At 47.5% G+C, this 26547-nt stretch overlaps 1 protein-coding gene across 1 annotated transcript in view; it reads left to right on the top strand.

Moving 5' to 3' along the window:
- UBE2QL1 (ubiquitin conjugating enzyme E2 QL1) overlaps positions 1-25171 on the top strand; it is a 43928-nt gene extending 18757 nt beyond the window's left edge. The window contains exon 2 of the mRNA XM_024752517.1: positions 23815-25171. Coding sequence (XP_024608285.1) covers positions 23815-23946 — 132 coding nt within the window. The 3' untranslated portion in view covers positions 23947-25171. The remainder of the gene's footprint in view (positions 1-23814) is intronic.
- Positions 25172-26547: the final 1376 nt, after the last annotated feature.

Raw genomic sequence — 26547 nt, 5'->3', positions numbered from 1 at the left:
ATTACTCCAATCGTACTTCCTAATCTCATTGACGAAACAGATCTTTTATTTTCTTAAACTCTACACTTAACTGTCTCCCTATTTATTTATTTATTTAGTCTGTGTATTTGTGTTTTTTTTAATTGAAGTATAGTTGATTTACAATGTGTTAGTTTCAGGTGTACAACACAGTGGTTCAGTTATATATATATATATGTATATACACGTGTATATGTGTATGTATATATATATCTATTCTTTTTCAGATTCTCTTCCCTTATAGGTTCTTACAAAATATTGAGTATGGTTCCCTGTGCTATACAGTAGGTATACAGAAATGTGTATCTGTTAATCCCAAACTCCTAATTTAGCCCTCCCCGCCTTTCCCCTTTGGTAACCATAAGTTTGTTTTCTATGTCTGTGGGTCTATTTCTGTTTTGTAAATAAGTTCATTTGTATTTTTTTTTTAGATTCCACATGTGAGTGATGTCATATGATATTTCTCTGTCTGGCTTACTTCACTTAGTATGATAATCTCTACATCCATCCATGTTTCTGCAAAAACAGATCTTATTTTTAAACTTACGTATTTCTTATCTTATTGAGGTATAGCATCTGTATTCATTTGCTAGGGCCACCATAACAAAATACCACCGACTGGGTGACTTAGACCACAGACATTTATTTTCCCACAGTTCTGGAGGCTGGAAGTCCAAGTTCAAGGTGTGGGCAGGGTGGGTGTCCTCTGAGGCCTCTCTCCTGGGTTTGTAGATGTGCTTCCTCCGTGTCATCATGTGGTCATCCCTCTGTGTGTGTCTGTGTCCTAATCTCCTCTTCTTATAAGCACACCAGACCTATAGGATTAGGGCTCGCTCTAGTGACCTCATTAACCTCGATTACCACTGCAAAGGCCCTATCTCCAAGTAGAGTCACTTAGAGATTAGGGCTTAGATCAGCTGAGGAAGGCCTGATGGGGCGAGGACCTGCTTCCAAGATCAATCACATGGTGTTGGCAGCGTCCAGGGGCCTGGTGTCTGCTGGCTGGGGCCTCCCCTGTTCCCTGCACCTGGGCTTCTCTCTGGGCCAGCTGGCTTCCCTCAGAGGGAACTGATGAGAGAACGAGAGAGAGCCCCAAAACACAGAGGCGTCATCTCAGAAGGGGCATCCCATCTGTTCTGCCATAGTCTGTTCATTAGAAACAAGTGACAGGTCCTACCCACACTCAAATCACAGGGGCATGAACACCAGGAAGGGGATCATTGGGCCCAACTTAGAAGCTGCCCATCACAGGATGGGGAGTACTTGCTGGTTTTGTCAATATGGCCTTTTTTTTTTTTTTTTTCCTTGCGGTACGCGGGCCTCTCACTGTTGTGGCCTCTCCCGTTGCAGAGCACAGTCTCCGGATGCGCAGGATCAGCGGCCATGGCTCACGGGCCCAGCCGCTCCCCAGCATGTGGGATCTTCCCGGACCGGGGCACAAACCCACGCCCCCTGCATCGGCAGGCGGACTCTCAACCACTGTGCTGCCAGGGAAGCCCCAATATGGCCTTTTTTGATTACATTTTCTAAACATTTATTATTGATATATAGGAAAGCTATCAAATTTTCATATACACATGATGTATTTACATAGATATGTATCAACTTACACCTCATTTTTACTGTGACTTTTTCTTTTTGCCTCAGGTGCAGAGAGAATTAGGTTAATCATGGCCCACCAGTCATTCTCTCTCTTCTTTTACTGAAGAAATGATCGCTAATTTTGAAGTAGTTTCATTCATCCATCTTTTCACGGCAAGAAATGTTTGTTAAGACCCATTTCCTCACCCTGTGTCACAAGATACACCCCTAGATGATCTTCCATTGGCTTTATAACTTTACCTTTTGCATTTTAAGTGTAATCCATTTGCTTTGTGTGCCATCAGGTAGGAGCCCAGCTTCTTCATGTACTGAAGAACCACCTGGCCGTCTTCCACTGTCTTACTTTTTTGTCATTTTTATCGTGTGCAAGTCCCATACAGATGGGATTCTCTTCCGTTCCACTCATCTATCTCCCTGCTCCTGCACAAATATTATTCTGTCTTAGGAATACGGCCTCCTAGTCTGTCTAACAGCGGGTAGGTCAAGACCTCCTCTATGCTCTTCTCAGCTCTTTGTGGATCATTCATGCTCCATGTGAATTGTTTTCAATTGTTCGTCAAGAATTTTATCATAGTAGTGAGCTCTCGTTTCTGCAAGAGAGCATCACACATCACACATCACGCATCAGTATCACACAATGAATATGTGTTTCCTGCACACACTCTGATGTGGGCTGGTGCCCCTCTCCATCTTGTAGCATCTCCATCTGGAGCATGTGAAGCAGATTCACAGATTCCCAGCAATGGAGGCTGAGGATGGGTGAGCACAGCAGCTCTTACTGCCCACACTCAGAACGGATATGCCCACTTCTCACCGTCCACTGGCCAGAACTAGCCACACGGCCACAATCTGATACCAGGGAGGTGGGAATGTAGGAGAAGCCTGTGGATGTTTCTGGAGAACCGATGCTCTCTACCACATCAAGTTCCTCAAAAATAGCCATGTCTCAGACTCACCAAATTGTACACATTTAAATACGTACAGCTCTTTGCATGTCAATCATACCTCAAAGTGGTTGAAAAAAATTGCTAAGCCGTTAGGATTTTCTGCATAGGCAATTGTATCATCTACAAATAATGAGGTCAACAGAATATTGCATCCCATGGCACAGAAAACCTCTTAATACCATGAAAGGCAGGCAAGCAAAGCCAGAGAGAAACGATTATTTTTGCCGCTTCAAATATTAAGATTGAATAAGCTTGGGCTTCCCTGGCGGTGCAGTGGTTGAGAATCTACCTGCCAATGCAGGGGACAGGGGTTCGAGCCCTGGCCTGGGAAGACCCCACATGCCGCAGAGCAACGAAGCCCGCGAGCCACAACTACTGAGCCTGCGAGCCACAACTACTGAAGCCTGCATGCCTAGAGCCTGTGCTCCGCAACAAGATAAGCCCCTGCAATGAGAAGCCCGCGCACTGCAAAGAAGAGAAGCACACGCACAGCAACCAAGAACCAATGCAATCAAAAAAAATAAAAGAAGAATTGAATAAGCTTGATTTTTGTATATTTGAATCTCAACACAAGCCAGCATAAATATTACATAACAGAGCCAGGAAGTTTTGAAAAATTACCCTTTTACCATTTAAAATATCACTGCAAGATATACCTGAGATTAACTTTCCCATTACTGGGAAAAGGGCAGTTTTGCTGATTTACTCCTTCACTCCCTTTGACGTGTGATTAGTGCCTCCAAAATAAGCCCTCCCCCAAATTATTGACTGTAAACATGTCAACCCATTTTATGAGGTACTTTCAGTAAAAGTGAAAGATTTTACTTTGAAGTTTGTTTTCGGAAAATGTCGACTTTGTTAAAGATTCCTATTGGAAAGCTCTGATCAGAACTGGCGTGATGGTTGGTTTTGATCCCGCAGGGCTAATATTGATGTTGGTCTGTGCTCACAGTGTCTGGCTGATACCATCCACCACCGCAATCTGTGACTCCGTGGAGATCACCCATCCAGCATGGAGCATTAGTTCTTAGGCTGTTACTAATGACTGGCGCAAGCAGAAGGCAGTATGGTGGGAATGGGGTATACTGTGGTCAGATAAGGTTGGGATATCCTGGCTTCCTCAGAGCCATTAAAACTTCTTAGAGCCAATAACATGATGATATTTCTTGTGAAAGTTCAGACGCGGTTCTACGATGCAAAATTTGGCATCGTGGGTTTCAAGTCTAATTCCGAAAATAGTTGCTGAGGCACACTTCCGTTTACTACCTCTGCTGCCACAAAGAAGTGATTTGCCCCTTCATTCTCCACTGGATCATTTGCCAAAGGACGAGCGTGTCCACCTCCCGGGTGAGGATCAGATGAGCCAGTGTGTGAAATACCGTATGGGACAGGTTTTGGGAAATGGCAGCCCATGTACTATCTTTTCTTTGGAATTCTGGCTGGGACGTAAAGGAGCCTTCAGATCAGTGCTGATAATCCTGTAAGATTCCTCATTCCCTCCTCAGGGATGTGCTGGTGCACACGCTGGGTGCCGGTTATGTAGTTGTGTGATGCTTTCATTGAGGCCTTGGGTACCCAAGACAGTGAGTAGAGATGCCATAGCCTCACATGTTCATCCTGACACATAATGAGAAGTGGTTTTGTTCACCTCCAGCCTGTGCCCTATGTTCACAGGCATACGAAAACAGGTGACTGTGGGAATAAAATACATAATCATAGCTGACCTGAATTTGCCTGAGAGACTAAATCCATACATTATATCCATGGTTAAAATTAAGTATCCAAAATTGAAATATAATTCCCTTAACTGACAATAGGCTAGCAACTGACAGCCAGCATGGCTTTCTCATTTCTTCCCACAAATGTTACCGAACGAAACTTGGGTCTGCTCGCCCACACGCAGTAAAGCCAATCCACTGACACCGGGTTGTGGTGAAGGAAAGCACCGTGTTTTTTCCAAGGCATCCAACATGGGCCGAGCAAGGAGAATGGGTAGCTCATGCTCAAAAGACCCGAAGTCCCCGACAGCTTTCAGGGAAGGGTTTTTAAGACAGTGTTAAGGGTGAGGGTCGAAGGGTGCCAGATCAGCTCATGGACGTTTTTTTATTGGCTGGAGGTGAGGTAACCAGGTGGTATTTCGGCAGTCAACATCACCAACCTTCTGGTTCCAACCGGTCTGGGGTCTAGGTGCTTGTGGGCAGCATGCAGTTAATTTCTTCTACCTGGTGGGGACTTGGTATCTGCAAAACAGCTCAAGGATATGGCTCAGGATGTTATCTGTAGCTCTTGAGAAGGAACTAAAAGTCCTTGACTTTGTTTTATGGCTAAACTATTAGTATTTTGTCTTGCTTGACTGTTTTCCTTTGTTTCTGCATTTTTCACTTCTCTGATTAGATTTGTTCTTTGGGACTTGGGGAGGGCCTAGAAGGCTAAAGCTTTTCTGTAAACAAGAGGCGGGGCTAGGGGAGAGAAGTCTGTCCCCCAGAAGGCCCTGCAGTGTCCAGCTACGTTTCAAAAACTTAAAAGTAAGAATCTTCAAAATATTTGATGTATGCTCCTGTTTAATTAGAAATCTAATTTATAAAAAGTGCATTATTTAATTTTATTACATTTTAGATGTCTTGAGAATATATTTGTACTCAATTTATATAGTTTTTATGAGGCTTAATATAAAGTCTGTCATTTAAGAAGAGTTCATGTATCTGCAAAACACAGTTTGTATGTTTCGTGTGTGCAAACAGACCTCTAGGATTTTTTTCTCGAATGCTGTGTCTTTATAGAGGTACCATTGGGCTCTCTGTGGCTAAATCAGTTTTCTTGGCTACATTAATTGTTATTGTGTACAATTATATTGACCAAATAGTTACCCAACTTGATCTTAATAAAGAAAACTAAAGTAACTGGATTTGCCATGGTGTAGTCTTGACCTTGAGATTATGTTGCTAATGATGTATGAATCAGAGGTTCCTTTTGGTCTCACTTCTAAAATTCCCCAAATCTGTGGGGTTTGGTAGCACCTAGGAAGCTGCTGCTTACTGCCTAGATAATGTGGGAGGAATGTTTAGAAATCCGATGGGGGTCCCAGCTCCAGTCCTGACTCCAGCATTTCTTGATGGGGTGACCCCATTCCCCACCTGCCAGCCCCCACTTCCACCCTTTTTATCACGGAAGGTAATAGTTGCCCTCTCTGCCACACCAAGGAGCGAAGATGCAAATGAGAAAGGTCAGTTGAAAATGATGTAGAAATCATAGCAAGCTTTGCAGGGATCGTCCTCAATTTGTAAAACGGGTCTCATTTACACAGCATTGTAAAGCAGAAGTAACCCGCAGGTCGATCATAAGTCAACCTGGCAATTCTGTCTCCTTTACAACGCCCGCCCTTTGTGCTTTGGCGTGCTCCTTCAGCAGGGATGTGTCGCACACGCATCCCTGCGGGTCTGTGGCTGCAGTTCTCAGCACTCACACGGGTTTTGATAAAAGACAAGCTCCCCGACCCGTCACGGGCAATAGCAGGTTCGTATGCTCACGGAAAAGGACTGGAGGGAGGGAAAGACTTCTTCCTCTGGCTCCAAAGCTCAGTGCCTTCGTACAAAAGAGGAAAATTAATTTGGGGAAACAATGAAATGACACAAATATAATCCTGATTGAGATGAGAGGAGGTGGTGGGGCTAGGAAAGGACCTAAGAGTCTGCTATAAATAAGTAGTCTGATATAAATAAATAAAATGATCTTTTTTTTTAAAGGGACTGGCACAATTGGGCATATTGCCTGAAAATTCTATTTAGCATTTAAATACGATTGTGAAATGCTCAATTAAAAGTTGGACCAATGTCGTGCAAACCTGCTGATAATCTAGGCATATATGGGGCTGAGCCACTGCAGCAAACCACCCAGTATTTATGTTTCCATCACTGATGGCTGCTTTCTCTAGTACAGCAGAGCACTGAGGGGCAGGGACTCTGGAATCCAACTGTGCGAGTTCAAATTCCAGCTCCACCACCTACCTGCTGTGTGACCTTGGGCAGTTTAACTCCGAGCCTGTTTCCTCATCATGATGGCGGGTATAGTGATCTCTCTGTGGTGGACTGAGTGAGTTTATACATGTGAATCCCTCAGAGCTGTGACTGAAACAAGTTTTACCTATGTCGTATTACAAAGTATGCGCAGTTTGAAAATTCCCTGTGATGTTTATAAAAATCACTGACTGAATTCTTTTCTCTGCTCATTATGACTCTGAGTTCATCAGAAGGAAAGGATTCTGTAGCAGCACGCGTATACAGATACAAGAGCTGAAATCAGAACATCCCTAAAGTGATGACCTAAAAGTAATAATAGCCATCCCAGGTGCTTGTAGAAAATCACTTTTTAATTTTTATTAGGTCAACCAGAATCAGCCCCTCAGTTTTCTAAGCTTTTCCGACAGAGACCAGAAATTTGAATTTAGAACCAACTTCCTTTCTCGATTACAATCTTGAGACTATTTTCTGGGAACAGAATACCACGTTTTCCAGAAGGATCCCCACCCCCTTGCTTCTCAACACAGAGCAAGCTACTTCATGCCATATCACTACCCTGCATGTTCTCGCAAACAGAAAAAGCATGTGTTGGGTTTCCTCTGCACTGGAACCAACACGTGTATGACACCAGCAAATACGGATGACAGTATGTAGCCCTGAAATGGTTTGCATGCCTTACTTTTATCCAGGTCTTCATAGCACATGGCTAAATGGGCTCTTAGCGCCCCTAGTGCTTTCTTAATTTAACAAGAAAATGATGCAAGGAAGGCAGTGTAGGGAGGTGGGATGGGGGAAGCCAGGGGAGGCAGGGGCACGATGCAGGGAGCAGTAGACTCCAGCCTTGGACGTGAAATGCTGGCTTGTGATGGATGCTCGCGGGGCAGAAACGCACAGGCTTCCAGCAACCGCCCCAGTTATGGGTGCTGCATTTCACCCCAAGACCCTCCAGAAAGTACGCCTGATGAAACGCATGTAGCTGTTAAGGTCAAGTGCACTAGGATTCCTGTGTTAGGATAAGGTCTTTACACCCATTGGCGTGGCTCCTGGGGAACTGCCTGCTTGGCTATCTGGGGAGTATCTGCAACCTCGGAGGGAGGGGGTGGGGGAGTGTTGGTCGCGCTCACACTTCCCTCCTGCCAGCCTCCCTGAGCACTGCCTCTGCCCCCGGCCCTGCCCTTCATTAGCACTGCATTGACAGCCAGCGCACAAGACGGTCAGGGTCAGTTCTGGGGCAAATACACCAGCCGTGGCTCAAGTTTACTACAAAGTGCTTGCTTATTAAATGTTTTCCAGCATGTAGCTGGCCACTTTTCCCACGGGGGAAAGCACCCCATTTTTTGAATTGGAGTAGAGTTGATTTGCAATGTCGCGTTAGTTTCAGGTGCACAGCAAAGTGATTCCGTTACACATATTATCATTCAGATCCTTTTCCCTTATGGGTTATTACAAAATATGAGTAGGCTTCCCTGTGCTATACAGTAGGTCCTTGTTGGTTTTTTCTTTTGTATATAGTATTTGTGTGTGTGTTCATTCCATCCTCCTAATGTATCCCTCCCCTGCTTCCCCTGTGGTAACTGTAAGTTTGTTTTCTATGTCTGTGGGTCTATTTTGAAAAACCCCATTTTAAGACTATGGGGGGTTGCTCGGGGGTCAGGGAGCTGCTGTGTAGGTGGGACCTGAGGAAGGATGGGGTGCAGGACCCCACTTTGACTCATTATGGGATGGAATGGAAACTTGGGGTCCCCCTGAAGAGGCACAGGTGCATCTCACAAGTGTGCAAAACCCACCCCAAACCTACACCAGTGTGTGCGGACATGCTGAGAAAGGAAAGGAGCCCCGTGAGTGACACGTTCCTGGTGACACTTTTCTGGCTCTTTTCGTTGCTTGGAATAATGTTTCAGGTCACATCCTGTTGGCGATGCCCACCTGCCCACGAGTCTCCTTATTTTGCATTTGTGCAAGCAAACCACGATTGTCTTCGCTGGACGCTAGTTGCCCCCCGTAATGGTAGCTGTTCACTGGGCAGGAGCACCCCCCCGACCTTGGTGTAGAGACAGGTGTAAACATCTCTTCCCCAGCTCCAGGGGCTCAGAAATCCCTGCTCTGCCCATCCTCGGCGGGTGGTCTCACCTGTGAGCCCTGGGACCACTGGGTCACATCGGTGCTGAAGGTCCATGGTCACATGGCGGGGCGGGGCAGGGCCAGCAGGGCAGACCCTCCCACATGCCCTGCATCCCGATTGGCCTCCTGCCGCAGACTGAGTGCCTGTCTGCCCGTCTGCCACCTCCTGGGCTTCTCCCCCAACCTCCGAGCGCCCTCCAAGCCTCCCCCGCCTCCCAAACAGAGCTCGGCTCAGGCCATGACCCCTCCCAGCCAAACTGATGTAGGAGGTGATGTCGGACGCTGTCTCAGGCCAAGTTCATGGGCTCCTGGTTTCAGCCCCATTAGGGATTCTTGGTGCACTGTCCCCGGCACCCAACCCTCACACAGGCCACCTGCTGAGATTCAGGGCAGGTGCGCTGGCCTGAGGTGGGGCTTATGGGGAGCTGCACACCTGCTCCCTCCCAGGACAGGGGTGACCAGAGCCCCCAGCACCTTCAAACTGGAAGGGCTGGCCCAGCAGGCCTCCTAGGCTGAGGGAGGGGCTCTGGGTGACGTTCCAGACTTTGAGAAATGGTTGACTAGAAAGTTGGCGGGTTTTGTGCAAATTGGGGAAGTGGGAGGTACGAGCTATGCAGTGTAAGATACACTCAGGGGGTGTATTGTAGAACACGGGGCATATAGCCAAAATTTTGTAATAACTGTAAATGGAAAATAACCTTTAAAATGGTATGAACAATAAACTTTTTAAAAATTTATGTAGAAATAGAAGGTCAAAGTAAAAATAGGGAAGTTAGAGAGAAATTCTTTAATCAGGAAGGTAGTGAGTTGGATCCTAGCAGTGTCCACGCAGAGGCAGCAGTGGCTGGCCTGCAGCACGTGTCCAGTAGGAAGTGACCGGCATCTGGGAGGGAAGGGGAGGCTGAGGTGTGGATTCCAGAGACCCCGCACAGGGCATGTGTGAACCATGACCTGTGAACTGGAGACCAGTCTGTGTGGCCCTTTAGAGACAAACTGCGCATTCAGGGCTATTGTCCAAGGCTTCATCCATGTCCCATCACAATCGTTTCCATCTTTATCCAGTGCTTCAAGAAAGAAAACCAAGCTGGCCACAGACCCTGCCCTCTTGTACCCATCCTACTAGAACCAGGTGAAGGGCAGGAATGAGGCCTCTCCAGTGGGCAGAGCTGAAATTTCACATCTTTCTGAACACCACTCCTTTACTGAAAATCAGTAAACTAGCAAAGAATAAAGTAATCCACACAGAGTCTTTGTCTTGCTGTACTTTTTCAGCAAAAACAGACTCTTCTCAAAAGTAATATATATTAGAGAATTTGTGCTCAGATCATAACATTTTCACCTTTGAGTTTTTCTGGAAAATACCTCTTGCGACCTCCAGAATCTCATTTATTTTTTTAATGTGGCAGAATTTCCTTTAGCACTTTGACGTTCCTGCACCAACTGTGTCGTGCGGTGGGAACTTTCTCTGTCACTAGGTCGCATTGCTCGTGGAAAACATTGATGCTGGGAGATGTCACCGTAAATCGCAAAGACGGACGTGCCTCCTGAAACTAGAAACCATCAAGCCATCCCGAGAGTGAAAGCGTATGTTACCTTGGTTGCCTGTGAAAGTCTTGGGTTACTTCTTGATGTAATTTTTCTGGAACAACACAGTTTGGGATTATTTCATCAAACTCTTGAAGCTTCTGCTGGCAGGGCCGAGGGCAGAAGACGGCTGCCCTGGGTTTTGACAGGTTAATTCCCTGAGCTGATTCTTGTCACCTTTCCTAGTGACAGTCTCAGTCCCCTTTATTTCTCTGGACTTCCCACCGATGGCATGGCCGTAACTACTGTCTGTGCTCACACAGAATTGCTTCCGTCGACGGCAGTGGGTAACGAGAGTGTCCAGGTCACCTGGTTTACTGAGGGTCATAAAATAAACAGCAGACCCCCCAGAAGGGCATCGGCTGGAAGCAGATTCTCTCCCGCCAGCCCTGTGCATATGGGGTGAAGCTGCAGGAGTGAGCAGCCCTTGTCAGCACGGCCGCTTTCTCTCGGGAGGGCACAGGGGCACGAGGTGTGGGGAGTGGGCGTCTCCTCCCGCTGGCAGCCTTGAGCTCTGGCCACCCCGGGATAAAGGAAGACCCGGCCTCTCCCACAAAGCCCCCCCCTGCCCCAGCCCATGCACCCCTTCTTGCATCTCCCCCAGGCAGCAGCAGGAAGGATCTGCATCCCCAGTGTCTGGTCCTTAAATCAAGGCTACGTGGCGGGACAGGGGCAGCCTCACGTGTCATGGGGCCCCAGTGGGTGGGTGGCCGTAGGCCGGAGTCAGTGGGGTCCCACCCCCAGAACAGGGGGCTGCAGGGAATGGACAGGTGGACTCCAAAACCAGTGGGGTGCTGGGGGGATGAACCACAATTCTCGTCCTTCTCAAAATGTGTTCCCAGAAGGGAAAACATGGTGCCCTTGGAAGGTTGCCTGTGTAGGACAGAGGGTTGGATTCTGACCTGAGAAGTCTGGTTGGGTAGGAGAACACCACCGGTCCCTGTTCACTCGCCGGGTGCAGGGCACACCTGGAGCTGTCCCAGTAAGAAGGCTGCTAAGCGACTGTGTGCTTGTCAGTGGAGCCAGCTGGGGAAGCGTGCCCATGATGAAGAGCTGCCACCGTGGGGGTCGTCCGGCAAGGCAGAGGGCACACTCGGAAGCTTTTCTAGAAGGCCACATGCCGGCGGCTGGATTCAGCTCGCAAGTAGAAAATCTGGAAGCTGTGGTTGTGTTGTGTTAAACAGGCACTTCAGCCTTGAGAATGGAACACGCCGCCCTCGGCTCGGCCTGTGGCCAGCAGCTCTGCCTACGTCCTGTGCGCAGCAAATGGAAACCACAGGTGGCCAGCGTCCCAGGGAACGGGGCGTGTGGGTGAAAGAGGCCTCGCAGAGCGAGGCCCCCAGAGTTGGGCAGGGGCCCGAGGTCCACACGACTGTGGCCGGAGGACCAGGCTTTTGGTGGTGAAGGCAGATTCGGTGCTGAACGGCTTGGGGTTACCACGTGGGATGGAGGCCCGGAGCTCCACATTGAAAGGAGGCTGCGGTGCAGAGGGATAGAGGGGTTCAGTGACCCCGGGGCCCGCATCCAGTGAGGGAAGGCCAGGCCGGGCAGCGTTCTCTTCAGCGGAGGGTTGGTATCTTGTTCTCTCGCTGACACCTGCGAAACTTCTCCGTGTTCTGAGAAGCGACCTGGCTTTGGGGTTCAGGGCGTGGCCTCCGGTCTTGCGTGGGGATCCTGTGTGGCTTCGAGCACGTGATTGGCTTGTCTGTGCCTGTCTCCTCATGTATAAATCAGGGTTGACGGTAGTGGCGTCACCCCACCTGGCGGGGCTCCAGAGAGGGTTTAAGGAGTCTGTTCGAGCCCAATCCTGAGAACACTGCCCAGCACACGGCAAGGACGAGCCACCACCACCGAGATTGCCTTTAAAGAGTACGTCCAGCTGCCACTGCCTGTGTCCCTACACAGCTAGTGAAACCCACTGGGACCCAGCCACTTAAGCAGAAGTTTTAGTGGGAGATTAGTGGAATCTCCAGAAAACATAATTTCGAAATGATTATCTGATACAGTTTAAAGTTTTAGCAAAAAGTTCCTTTTCCCCTGTTTGCTTCTTCCAAGAAAATATAATCTGTCTTAAAACAAATTCCGTAATTGCTAGAACTTTCTTTAAAGTGTAGAAGAAAGAGATGCTTATGTTTTGCAAGAATCAAAAGTATCCACGAGGTATGCCTTTGATGCTGCCAGTGGCTTGAGGATTTTTTAGTGATAATGGAGTTGTCCCTTCGTATCTGCAGGGGATTACATTCCAAGGCACCCATTGGATGCCTGAAACCGCGGGTAGTACCAAATCCATATACTATGTTTTTTCCCATGTACTACGTGGAGATGCTGGACAAAGGGATGACTTACGTCCCAGGTGAGATGGAGTGGGACAGGCACACTTCATTTTATTGCAATTCATAGATGTGTCTTTTACAAATTGAAGGTTTGTGGCAACCCGGCCTCAAGCAAGTCTATCAGTGCCATTCTTTTTCAACAGCATTATTTTTTAATTAATGCTGTTTTTAAATGTTTAAATTGTTTTTTAGACACTGTGCTGGTACGCACTCAATACACTATAGTGTGGTGTAAACACAGCTTTTATACGCACTGGGAAACCAGAACATCTGTGTGACTCTCTTTACTGCAATATTTGCTTTATTGCGATGGTCTGGAACCAAACCTGAAATATCTCCAAGATCTGCCTGAGCGTGAGATTTCATCTCGCTATTCAGAACAGCATGCAATTTAAATCTCATGAATTGTTTATTTCTGGAATTTTCCATTTAATATTTTTGGACCATGGTCAACCAAGGGTAACTGAAATCACACAAGGTGAAACGGTGTCTAAGGGGGACTACTGGGTTAAATAAATGTGGTTTCACTTTAATTTCTATTAAATATTAATATTATCCAGGTTATATAAAACTGATGCTGACTTTGTCATCCTGAGAGGTTCACAAAAATCAAAAGGAAATATCTGAGGACATTTATCGCCTAATAATTGGGAAGCTATTTTAGAGACTGTCACAGAGAGTCTGTCCTTCCATAAGGTTTCTCAATGGACAATTCTAGAATGTTCTGCCAGGGAAATATTCCTTCCTGACTGCAGTGGCTTTGCATCCTGGGCATTATTCTCATCCTTCACCCAGATGAGCGTCAGTGCCATGGAAAGATGGCCTGTGGTCCTGCCGGGGAGGGAACGCGAGTCTGGCCCGTGGCACTCATGTGCTTACTCCTTCATGCATTCCCACGGCTGCTGCCCACGAGGCCCAGGCCAAGCCCTGGACATCTCCGTCACCTGGCCTCATCTGGTGTCTCCAGCAACCCGCACGAGGTCTGTTCCGTGGCAGGCACTTATTAATCTGTGGGAAATACAGGTTGCTCTTTTGGGACTTTCTGATAGCTAAGCTGCACTTTTCCAAAGAACCAGATTTTTTTTTAACATGCAGTGATTGCTAAAAAATAAGGTCGAGAAGAGTTTTTAAAGTTCTGATTTTATTATGAATCAAGGGAGCATCACACTTCTGAGATGACTGTTTCTTCCTGAGAGCTGGACCACAGATGCTCTTCGGACGCTCGCAGGCACCCTTCGTAGACCGCCATCTGTGCCCGCCTCCCCGAGGTCCCCTTGCTGGGTCCAGCTGCTAAGCCCTCCGCTTCCTGCTTCTCCTCTTGCTTCACCTCCCACCCGCTCCCAAGGGCTCTTATCTTACCCTGGAACCCTGTTTCCTCCAGGGTCAGAAACTTGCTTCCTTCCCTCAACGACAGATCCCTCCCAGTCCTGCAGGCGTTGCCCGGCTGCTCTCAGCCCCTTTCCCTCCCTGCGAGTTCCCTCTGTCCCGGCCAGACCCTTGCCCATCTTCTCTGGGCGGCAGCAATAAGGCAGCTGGCCCCCACCCCGTACTTGACGGCCACCCACCTCCCAAGTGACCCGTCCCAGAGGAAACCTGGACCCTGCACTCTGTCCCCTCCAGGAGAGACGCAGGTGCTGACCTTCCCCCCCCCACCTATGAACGTGTCCTTATTTGGACACAAGGTCTTTGCAGAAGTAGAGATCATCCTGGGTCAGGATGGGCCTTAATGCCATGACCAGTGAGTGTCCTGGTAAGAAGAGGAAGGGTGACACAGAGACAGAGAGACGCATAGGGAGAAGGTCACATGACCTGAAGGCAGAGATCGGGGTGATGCGTCCACAAACCCACGGACGCCTGTGATTGACAACAAACCACCAGAAGCTGGGGGGAGGCACGGGACAGATTGTCCCCTGGAGCCTCCCGGATCAGCCCTGCCTACACCTTGGTTTTGGACTTCTGCCCTCTAGAACTGAGAGAAAATTAATTTCTGTCCTTTTAAGGCAGCCAGTATGGCCTTCGGTTACGGCAGCCCCAGGAACTAACCCACCTCCCATCCCTGCCTGCTCCGTCTCTGTCCTCCCGGGAGCACTTGGACACGTATTCTCCGTGCTCCCCCGGTCTCCCTCCCTGTGTCCTGGATGGATCATTCCACTTGTCCTTGAGTCCAGCTCCTGAACTGCCTCCTCCAGGTAGTCTCCCCCACCTGGTCCTCCAGGCCAGGTTTGGCGCTCCATCTGCACCCCGCACAGCACGCTCCTTGCATAGACTAGAGCAGGCTATCTCAACGGGAAGCGATTCTGCTCCGACCCTTGGGGACACTTGGCAGTATGTGGAGGCATTTGTGGTTATTACATCTGGCACAGGGCCGCTATTGCATGCAATGGTTAGAGGCCAGAGATGCTGCTAGACCTTCTACGATGCATAGGTCAGCCCCACTACCAAGAATGATCCATCCCCAGGTGCCAGTAGTGCCCAGGCTGAGACTCTCTGATCTAGAGAACACTCGCTTCTGCAGAGATATATTGTATGTTTCCCTGCTTGTCTACCCCAGTCCTGGTGGGGACCACCATATCACCCACGGCTGTGGCCCAGGTCTGCCCGCCACATCACCTCCCTTCTCATAATTGGGCTACAGGTCGTGACGTCAGACAGTCTTGTTGGCATCCATAGGAGAAAATAAGCATGTAACCTCTTGGGTGCAGTCCCTTCCGTGTCGACGACTTTGATAGACCCAAGCGTGTCTTTAAGGATGGGTCAACCACAAGGGTGACGCCCCTGGACGTGTGTGCAGTGAAAGGTTGTGTCCTGATGGGCAGAGAGTCACAGCTTCCTTCTGGGTGTCCCCAGGGGTTCACTCAGACATCTTTCCAAAACACAGCATCACTTGCTGGTGCCCTGCCTGCCTCGGGTGGACACACGCAGCCCACGATGCACTGTGGGAACATTTCTGCTAGGGAGAAACTGCAGTGCCTTTCTCCAGCAGACGGTATATCCACGTGCACGTGTGCACAAAGCTTTCATCCTGGTCCCTGAATGGAGGATCCTGGCCTTTCCCACCTAAAACCACCCAAGAGTGGCTCCACTCTGTCCACCTGGCAGTGCGGCCCCTAGAGCTGCTCAGCACAAGTGCCCTGTCCCCAGCACCTTTTGTTCCTATGGAATGTTCTAGTGGTCTGTCTTGAAACTTACTTTTCTAATAGCCTTTATGTGTGTGACTGTGAATTAGTGCCCAATGTCAGAATTATAAAACAGACCTTGTGTCCTCAAGGTGTAACTTCCAGAAAGATAAACTTAGCTTTTTGTTTCTGAGATGAATATTTTGAGTTGACAGTTTCTAGAATCTGCCTTACAGTCTTTTTTTTGTGATTTATATTATAAAAATAAGACCTTTAATATATAGAAGAATCCTTACAACATTTTGTGACGAGGATATAGAAGTTTGATTTTTTTAATTGAAGTATAGTTGAGGTACAATATTATATGTTACAGGTGGTCATTATAGTGATTCACAATTTTAAAGGTTATACTCCATTTATAGTTATTATAAAACACTGGCTATATTCCCTGCATTGTACTTTGTAGCTTATTTTATGCATAATAGTTTGTGTCTCTTAAACCCCTCCCCCTCTCTTGCCCTCCCCCCCACAGTGGTAACCACTAGTTTGTTCTCTATATCTGTGTCTGTTCCTTTTCTGTTATATTCACTAGTTTGTTTTATTTTTTAGATCATACAGTGTTTAACTTCCTCAGTCTGACTTATTTCATTTAGCACAATGCTCTCCGAGTACATCCACATTGCTGCAAATGGCAATATTTCATTCTTTTTTATGGCTGAGTAGTATTGCATTGTAGATATGTACCACATCTTCTTTATCCATTCATCTGTTGATAGACACTTAGGTTGCTTCCATATCTTAGCAATTGTAAATAATGCTGCTATGAACATTTGGGGTGCATATATGTTTTTGAATTAAAGTTTTGGGGTTTTTTTCAGATATACACCCAGGAGTGGATTTGCTGGGTCGTATGGTAGTTCTATTTTTAGTTTTTTGTATCTCACAAAAGGTCTTATCAACAAAATCTGGGAGACTTCCCTGGCAGTCCAGTGGTTAAGACTTCACCTTCCAATGCAGGGGATGCAGGTTCAATCCCTGGTCGGGAAGCCTAGATCCCACAAGCCTCGTGGCCAAAAAACCAAAACAGAAAACAGAAGCAATATTGTAACAAATGCAATAAAGACTTTAAAAATGGTCCACATCAAAAAAGAAAATCTTAAAAAAAAAAACAACAAGATCTGGAACTAAATTACAAATAGCTAGGGTGGGGTGAGGGGATGGCGTTAAATAACTTTGCTATAGGATGTCGAAATAATGGAAGCAAATAGAAGCATGAGCTTCTGCTTAAAACCCAAGGAGGGCACAGGGACCTGAATGCCCAGCAGAGGGATGGGACGCAGGGAAGGGCTGAGCCTCTGTGTCTTTGGACACACTGATTGCCTGGAGGGAGCCCGCCAAGCCCCTCCCACCCCCACTAGCAAAGCCCTTTCCCTGGCGGGTTCCGTGCCTCCTGCGAGCCTGGCCATGATGCATCTCTCCCTGGTACTTCGACCTCAAGGGGCCTCCGGTCATCACCTGGTGGTCTGGAGGAGGCAGCTGTGCTTGGGGGGATGAAGTTGATCAGTGGAAGCCCACTTTCCTGACCAGCCCTGATGATCAAGCTCAAGTGGAGTGTTGTCTGTGGGAGTTTAATGAGATACTACGTGTGAAAGCGGCCACACCACTGCAGCACATCAGCAGACGTGACCAGACATGGACCAGATGCCATCGCACTTGTGGGCAGAGGCCACGTGGGGATTCAGGGCGTTTCACGTCGAAACCCAACACCAGCTCGTTGACGGCGTATCCCCACCACGCCATTCTGCCCCCCACTCCCTGCCCTTTCAGCAGCCTCTTCTCCTCCCCACTTTGGCTGGTGCTGGGTGGGACCCCTGACAGGCAGCAGGTCTCACCCCTGTAAACTCACCGTCCTCCTAATCGATGTATGAGGCCCAGGGCTTCCCTCGGGAAGGTTACTCTTGGGTTCCAGTCACTGCAAGGACTCTCACATCTCTCCCAACACTACAGTCACACACACACACACACACGTGTGCACATACAAACGCACATGTGAATGCTCGTGTACATACAAACACACGCATGCATATGCACACTGGTATGCGCACATGTGAACATGCATGCACAGAAGCATGTACACACATACACACGTTCTCAGACCTATGGTAAGGGCTGCAGAATCGTATCAGTGCATTTCCACCCGCAAGTGCTTCTCTTTGGTGCTCCATTGGAGAGATCCAGCAGAAGTCCCTCCCTCACTGGTCAGTGGCTTCAGAGTCATTGTTTTGATTTGGGAAAGTTTCTTGGAAGCAGTCTCAACCGTTGTAGAGTTTTATCTGTCCTTCAGAACTTGTAAGTTGATCTACTTCGAACAGCAGACCTTAAAAGAGAGGCAAAATCACTGCTGTCTCTCCGAGCGAACCTCCTTTCAAAGATGCTTGTTCCTGTGCTTTCCTCAAGCCGAGCGTGTGACCCATCTGAGCTTCTCCTCCACAGCCAGCATCCTGAAGGGAGTCCACACTGAGCACAACACATGCTTGAAACCGGCGTCAGAGGGGTAAGGGTGCGTGAGCGCTTTTAGACTAAAAATTACACTTCCAAAGACTTTAAAAACAAGTAGCAGCAGCTCTATAATTCAGCCCAGGAAATGAAATCCAATGCAAAATATTGGATTTGCCTGAAGATGTTTTTGTGACCAAATAAGCCAAGTCATAATATCCTCACGAAAGACAGAGAATTTTGTGTGTTTTTTTTTTCCAAGAGGGCAGAATGAAACTAACTTTGCCAAAGAATAAGGATGAGATCCTCTGTGATAGTTTCAAAAATAAAAATCCACATTTATTGTGTTCATCATGTGCCTGGCACTGTGCCAAGCATCTTATATGTTTTAACGTATTAAATCCCTATAAAAATTCAGTGTCATATAATCCTGTGACTATGCTTATTTTGCAGATGAGGAAGTTGAGATTCAGAGAAGTTAAGTAACTCACCCAGGGTCACACAGCCAGGAAGTGTTGGAGCAGGGATTTGAAGTCAGGTCTATTGAATTCTGTACACCCACCGAACACACACACACACACACACACACACACACACACTGTGCCCTAGCTTCACCAAGTGTCTGCCCATCCTCCTCTGAATACAGCTGCATATTTCAACCACCACTTTTGGACCACTTATCTTCACCCACCATGACCTGATAAACATTTACTACCCGTATTTCAAGGCTCAGTTCAAGTGTCTTCAAATGTGGAAATCTTTCTGACCACAAAGACAACAAACACTACCCCTTCTCTTTTCCTCTCCCCCAAGGTAGAATCCATCCTCCCCTCCGAGCTGTAAGTTCTATGAGGACCGAAATCGTTTCCAGTTTAGAAAGCCCTGCAGTCCCAGTAACCAGCACAGTTCCTAACCCGGGGAGGACTTGTAGCGGTGAATAGAGATGGACTATCTCCTCCTTGCTCTGGGCCGTCTTTATTCCATACACCAGTGGCTTAAAATTCAGGAGTGATTTTATCTCTGAGGGGACATTTGGCGATGTCTGGAGACAGTTTGGATGTCATAGCTCAGGAGGTGCTGCTAGCATCTAGTGAGTGGAGGCCACGGATGCTGCTAAACGTCCTATGGTGCACAGAACACCCCACGACAAAAGAATTATCCAGCCCATGTTGTCAACAGTACTGGGGCTGAGAAACCCCAATGTACCCCTTCTGTCTCAGCAGCGACAGCACCCCGGATTCTCTCCCCATAATGATTCTAAGGCCCTACAGGCAGGAGCCAGGATCACTTTGTCTTTCTAAGCCCAGCACCCAACATACTGAGTGAGTGAATGAATGAATAAATGAATGAATGAACAAGAAGTGAAGAAGTGACAGAGCCAGACTGAAATTCAATGTGCACATCAGGGTAATGAAAGCCACGTAAGACCAGGTGGCCTGTCCGAGGACCTGAGTCTGGGGTCGCTTGTTAGCTGTGTGGAAATGTTTTCATGTTGATCATTGTGATTCGTCCCCCCAAAAAGCTATAAGCAAAAAAAAAAAAGGTCAAACCAAAGCACCAACTAATGGTTTTGTTTGACAGATGCAGCCCCAGAGAACTGTGTTATCATTAGAATTGCTTGGCATCAATATTACCGAGAGATTTTGAGATTTTTAAGGTTTGTTAGGTCAGAATCCTATGGTTGCACATAACCCTACATTTACAATCTGGAACAAGACAGATTGATTGTAATCAGGAGAGAGAGTTTACTTTTCTAACCTCTTAATGCTTGCACAGAGCTATCACAGTGGGCTAAGCAAACTGTCACGTCAGGTCCTTTGGCATTAAATACAAGTAGAGGTATTTTAGGGAAAACAAGAATTATTTGAAGGAAAATCTCCAGAAAAAACTCTGAGTATTAGTTACATGGAAATAGATAAGAGAGAAATATCAATGTTAGGAAAATAAGAAAAACTGTTCTTGGTTGTACGCACCTTAAAATTCTCAAAATGTTTTCAAATTCAATATCTTATCTGACATTCATCATGATGCTGTAAAGTGGGTTTTGTCCCTGATTTATAGAGGAAAATACAGAGGGTCAGAGGAGTTAGGCTGAAGGTTTCCCCCAAATCCAGACTCTAGGAGACTGTACCCGGGAAGGAAGGAAGAATGGAGCTGCAACCTCGCTAATCATTAGAGGAAAGCAAATCAACACTACAGTGAGGCACAGAATGGCCATCATCAAAAAGGCTAGGGCTGCCCTGGCGGCACGGTGCTTGGGAGTCCGCCTGCCGACGCAGGGGACGCGGGTTCGTGCCCCGGTCCGGGAAGATACCACGTGCCGCGGAGCGGCTGGGCCCGTGAGCCATGGCCGCTGAGCCTGCGCGTCCAGAGCCTGTGCTCTGCAATGGGAGAGGCCACAACAGTGAGAGGTGTCAGACAGAGAAAGACAAATATCATCTGATATCACTTATATATGTGGAATCTAAAATAATGATACAAATGTACTGACTTCCAAAACAGAAACAGACACACAGACCTAGAAAAGAAACTTATGGATACCAAAGGGGAAAGGCGGAGGAGGGATAAACAAAAGAGTGTGGGATTAACAAATATACACTACTATATATAAAACAGATAATCAACAAAGACCTACTGTATAGCACAGGGAACTATATTCAGTATCTTGTAGTAACCTATAATGGAAAAGAATATATATATATATAATACACATATTATGGGAATATATATATATATAACTGATTCACTTTGCTGTACACCTGAAACTAACACAACATTGTAAATCAGCTATACTTCAATTAAAAAAATAAAGAAGTTCCCTGGTGCCCTAGTGGTTAGGATTCGGCACTTTCACTGCCGAGGCCCGGGTTCAATCCCTGGTCAGGGAACTGAGATCCCGCAAGCTGCATGGCGTGGTCAAAAAAACAAAAAAGAAAAAAAAAGAACGGGAGTTGGTTCAACATGAGAATGGCCCTGGACCATCAGAGGCCCGGGCTGGACAGAGCGACCCTCCCCTTCTTGGTGCAATGGGTACCTCAAGGGCATTTCAGCAAGAACAGCTCAGCCGCCCTCGTTTTCGAGCCCAGGGTGTCGCTGGGTGATGCTTAAACAGCCCATCAGAGGAGGACAGGTGATCCATGAAAAGATATTTGTTCGCTGCAAACGAGGGTGTAAGACAGGGGGCGAGATGGGAGTGCTTTGTGGCCAGCTGAGTGCAGTGAAGATGGTAAGCCCTCCGAGTGCCACACACGGTCTCTGTCTCCCGGCTGCTGAATTGACTGAGTGCTGGTGCTCTATGTTCATCATTCTTCTCAGGAAGAAGAGGCAACAAAGACTGGTCTGTTCATCTGGGGGGTTATCTGTTGTTTTTCGTAACAATTGAGACTTTCACAAAGAATTAGCAAAGGATGTGTTCATGCCAAGAGCATTGGAATATTCCAAGATTATTGTGAGCTTGTATTTTTCTGGCTGCTTTTAGTTCAGAATTCTCAAGTCATACCATAAATTTTCAGTATTATAGAAAAGAATGGTAGAGATGGTTAGAATTTGCATTTTATACAAAACAATAGCCCTTGATACTTGCTCCCACTTATGTAAAAATTGATGCCGACATCCCTGCAAAGATGTGTTTGCCTGTGTTTAATGAAATAACGTTGGACTTTGATCTTGACCCACATAATGATGAATATAAATGTATTAGCTTTTCATAGTCCCTTTTTATAAGTGTAACTACACCACATAAGCAAAGCAGGAGAGACGGGGGAAGTTTCTGTAAGCCAATAAGTGGTGGTTTCCTGTCTTCTTTTCCAGTTTTCCTTCACCCTTTAGCAGCTCATTTCTTGTGCACCAAGCAGCTAATTAGAAGCGGTGGTCTTGCCCTTGATTGGCGGATGGAAAAGCTCAGCCAGAGGGATGTCCAGAGCAGCCAGAGCAAAGCAGTAGCTCTGGGTTTCTGACTTGCCACCGCGCGCCCCCCCACCCCACCCCACCACCAACTGGGCTTTGCTCTGAGTCTCCACTGTTGAAAAGACAAATGTTAAAAAGGAACCATAAGCTCTGAATTTAAATATGTGAAACAGCCTCCCATTCCCAGTTTGTAAGGATCCGGTGCCATTTTCCCCGTGAATGAAGACGTCTTCCCAGGGGAGTTATGGGTGGGTTATCAGAGAGACCTAAGATGGGAGGATCTTGGTCCCGAAGCCACACAGACCTGGGTGGCTGCTGCCCTCAATTCCTGTACAAGGGAACAGGTATGTGGTGTAGCCCAGCCAGGCCCTGGGGGTGAGGTCCAGGTCCCGTTCAGGTCCCCTTACACAGATGGCACATGCCTGCAGTGTGCTGTAACAAAAATATTACATGCCGAGGGCCTGTCCAGAGAGCATTGTTAGTGAAAGTTCATAAACAACAGGAGACTGCTGAGAACGGTGTGTACGCGTTTGCTAGTGGGTGAAACTCAGGGTGTTTCCATCCCACCTACAGAACACGTGCGTGGGATGCTCGGGAAGACAAGCAAGTCTTCCAGGACGGGTGAAGGGAAGTCAAGTGCGAGGAATTGTAGCTGAGAGACTAAGAGAGCATTTCTGTTGATGGCCCGTGAGGAGGCGGCGTGGGGAGCGGCTGAGCCAGGAGCAGTAAGAGTGATGCCGACTCATCTGATGGAGGGTCCGGCTCCGCCCAGCGCCTCATGGTCCTCTGTCTGCCCATTCCCTCTGATGCCAAGTGTACCTCATTCCCCAGGGCTCCCTGAAGGGGTGGCGATGGCCTGAGACACGGCCACCTCAGCGGTGTCTGCTGGTCCCTTCTCGCTCATGGTCTAGAGCCCGCGTCCATCCTGAGCTGAACCAGACCCTCTGGTCACTGCAGACCCAAAGGCTCCGTCCTTCAGACCGGAGCACCGCTGGTCACTGTGAGGGGAGTGGACCTCTTCTGGCACCACCCCCCTACCACCGGCGGTTGTGTGAGGAAGCATTGGCCTCCCCTGGACCCCTCACTGGGGACTCAAGGACAGGCTTCCACCTCCGTGGAAATGGCCCTACCGTCTTCTCAGGAACTGGTTCCCTCATGGCATGAATTACAAGAAAGTCATTCATTGCTGCTGAGCTTGAACATAAAAAGTTGGATTTGTAAAGTGTGTGTGTGAATCTATAAATATACACATCTATGCATAAACATGTATCTCTGAGTTATCATTAAAGGCATTCTGTGGTGGGAGGGAAGGGAAGTTAGAACAGCATTTTGCCTCTGGGATAATGGGCTCCGTTTTGCATCGATGCTCTTTTGGTAAAGCTGGTCCTCCCCGCTTGGGTGCGGGACCTGGAGCAGTGGCCGCCTTCCAGCATCCTGGGATGAGCTCGTTCTGAGGACGCCAGCGGCCCGCGTGTCTCTCTCTCCCCAAAAAGCTTGCCCGCCACTGGGCCCCTCCATCCATTTGGTAACAAAGCTGTGATGTTCCATATCTCCCCTTTCATCACACCGATTCAGACATCAGAAATCCCCGCCACTTTGTGTGTTCTTAACAACGAGAGTGGGAATTGGGATTGCTGATGGGTTCTAACCTGCTTTATCTTTTCCTCTCACTCAGGGGCGGATCTGTAGAAAAGCGGGCAAATCAAAAAAGTCCTTCAGTCGCAAGGAAGCTGAAGCTACCTTTAAGAGTTTGGTGAAGACTCATGAAAAATACGGCTGGGTCACCCCGCCCGTCTCTGACGGCTGATGTTTGCAACGTGCATTAGACGCTTCAGCCGCCTCTGCACACACACAGATACCCGACATCTCCTCCTCCACGCTGAGCATCCTTCATCCTTTTTCACTCCAGCCGGAACTGAATCCTGAATGCCAAGGAGACGTTTAAGTTATTTATGACCAGATGTGTTTACAGAGAGAAAGAGGGAGCCAACGCTGTTTGGGATTAGGTTTCAATTATAAATGAATGATCATCTCTAAGTCACTTTAGAACAAATGTCAAGATGGTGACATTCCCCAGCCCGCCTGCCCCTCCGCCCGCCCCATCACTTTGGCCCTTAGCTTCTTTCCATGACAGCAACTCCAAAGAGCAGGCAGGAAACTCAGTGCCCCATGCTGGACCCGTTTACATGTAAAAGGCGCCGTTCATATGTAACAGGAGCGCCCTGCATCACCAGTACATGTTTGCTGTGCTCTGTATCTCTGTTTCTCTCCCTGGCAGGTCAACATAACTTGAAGACGTGTCTTCCTGTGGCCCCATGTCATGACATGTAGACCTCATTTGTGCTATGACCTTTGGCTCATGAAAACAAAAATTTAATATTGCCAGGTTCTAGTGATATAAAACAGCAACTGCCCACTTAGTTAAACCGTGCTCCCAATGCCGATGCTGCAGTGTGTGTGTGTGTTGTCCACAGCTCAGCCCGTACCCGTGGGTGAAGCCGGGCGTGCTGTGGCCATGATGGGGCACACACGGTGCAGATGCCAGGGGCGCCATCCCTGGGGCTCAGAGCAACGGTGGTGAGATGCGGACAGTCTCTTCCAATATCCTGAGATGCTCCTACGACATTTGTGCTCCTGTCTTCTCTCTGCTGGTCAACCCACCACCAAAAGCAAAAGACAGTGTCCCATTCACTGAAGTCACCTTACTCACTTTCTTCTGTGTGCTCGTGACAGGGAATACCAGAACTGCCAAAGGAGACCCAGTGACCATACGACGATTTGCATGGCCCAGTAGTCACTTGTGTGTCCCCGAGGCTGGGATGCGTGAGCACCCTTGCTAGGATATAAATTTCTGTTATTTAACTCCCCACAATTTCATTTTTCTCTTCTGTTGAGTTACTTAGAACTTTCTAAGAAAAACCATGAAATGAGGAAACACTGTTTATAATAATATGCGGAAAGAGGTTAAAATGTTCATTCCAAGTGGAAAAATCTTATTGGACACATTTTAAATAAAATCATGCATACCTGAATCCAGTCATTGTGGGCTATCCTTCCATTTAAAATATTTCATCTATTTTCAGAATTGAATATTTCAAATACTACAAATACCGTGACAGCATTCTGCAACAAGGTGCAGGAGAAGGGTCTTAGGAACCCATGGTCTTTGCAAAAATCCAGTGGGTTAAAATCGCCTCCAGAAGCAACCAGGGAGACAGTTAGAAACTAACTGGAAGCGTTAAGGGATGGTTTGGCCAGACTCGGATGTTGCCAATTATATTTTGCACTGTGAAGGAAGGGGAATTTTCTTTGCTGATTGTATTGAATTATTCAGGCAGTTTTGGGTATTCAGAGTTTTGGGTTCACTCACCAAGGTGATCAGAGATTTGAGACACCACGCCTCAAAGGACAGGGGTCAGCTCCTCCCAGCAGGTTTGGTCATTCCTCTAAAATCTACCCTTTATTGCTACTTTTTTTTTTTTTTACAAATGTTCTGATGTGCCCCAGATACACATGCAGTTCTGTGCAGCCAAAATGCCTGACCTCCAGCTCAAGTTCCCTGTGAGTAATAATAGTCATGAAATTTGATGACAATGAACTTAAAGTGTCCATTCACCTGATCCTCCACAGCGGAATTCTCCATCCTGGAAACCTGACGTTTAACCCATGGTCTTTGGGCCCCTGGGCTCCTGAGTGTAATGGAATTACACAGTGCATATTGTAGATCTAGGGCAGAAACACCGACGAGGCAGAGCACCTGAGCTTCTTTCTTTCCAGATAGTTCCCTCTTCCAAATTTTGAAATAAAAACAACTTTCTTTTAGGAATGTATGTATATATTTGGACATATGTCTATATATCCACAGCTGGGTCACTTCAGCGCTGCTTATTAGCTGATTGAAGAGCTTGGCCACAGCTGCTTCAGGTGCAGCCAGGAGGTGACTTATAACCTAAGGGTGGGAGAGATTACTGCCAACAGCAAGGGGGAGGGAGACCGTTGGCTCAATTTCAACCTCTCTGTGCACCTTAAACTTGACTTTTTTCCCATGGCATTTCCAATAGGTTTTTTAGAAACTGGAAGTTACAGAAAAAATACTCTTTGGTAAAAGACATGTTATTTTTCACTGAAATTCATAAGACTTTCTTATTTTAAAAGCAGCAGAGAAGAATTTAAAATTCAACTATTGCTTTGACTCTTAGTCTGAAGCAAGAACTCCCTTTCTGGGGGCTGGAGAAAAACATGGCAGTGTTGGCCAAACAGCAGAGCCCTCTGGCCATGGAAGTTTCCCGATGACCCCGCATGTGGGTCCTGCTGGGCTCACATTCCCACACAGGCCAAGAAATCCATCCCTCTCCAGGCCAGCAGCAGGGGAGTAATTGGACGGGCCTGCAGATGTTCACGGCCCACC

Source organism: Neophocaena asiaeorientalis, unplaced genomic scaffold, assembly GCF_003031525.2.
Source record: "Neophocaena asiaeorientalis asiaeorientalis breed wild unplaced genomic scaffold, Neophocaena_asiaeorientalis_V1.1 scaffold52, whole genome shotgun sequence".
Lineage (NCBI taxonomy): Eukaryota > Metazoa > Chordata > Mammalia > Artiodactyla > Phocoenidae > Neophocaena > Neophocaena asiaeorientalis.
Note: the sequence above shows the minus strand (reverse complement) of the source record. Positions and strands in the feature narration are given on the sequence as shown.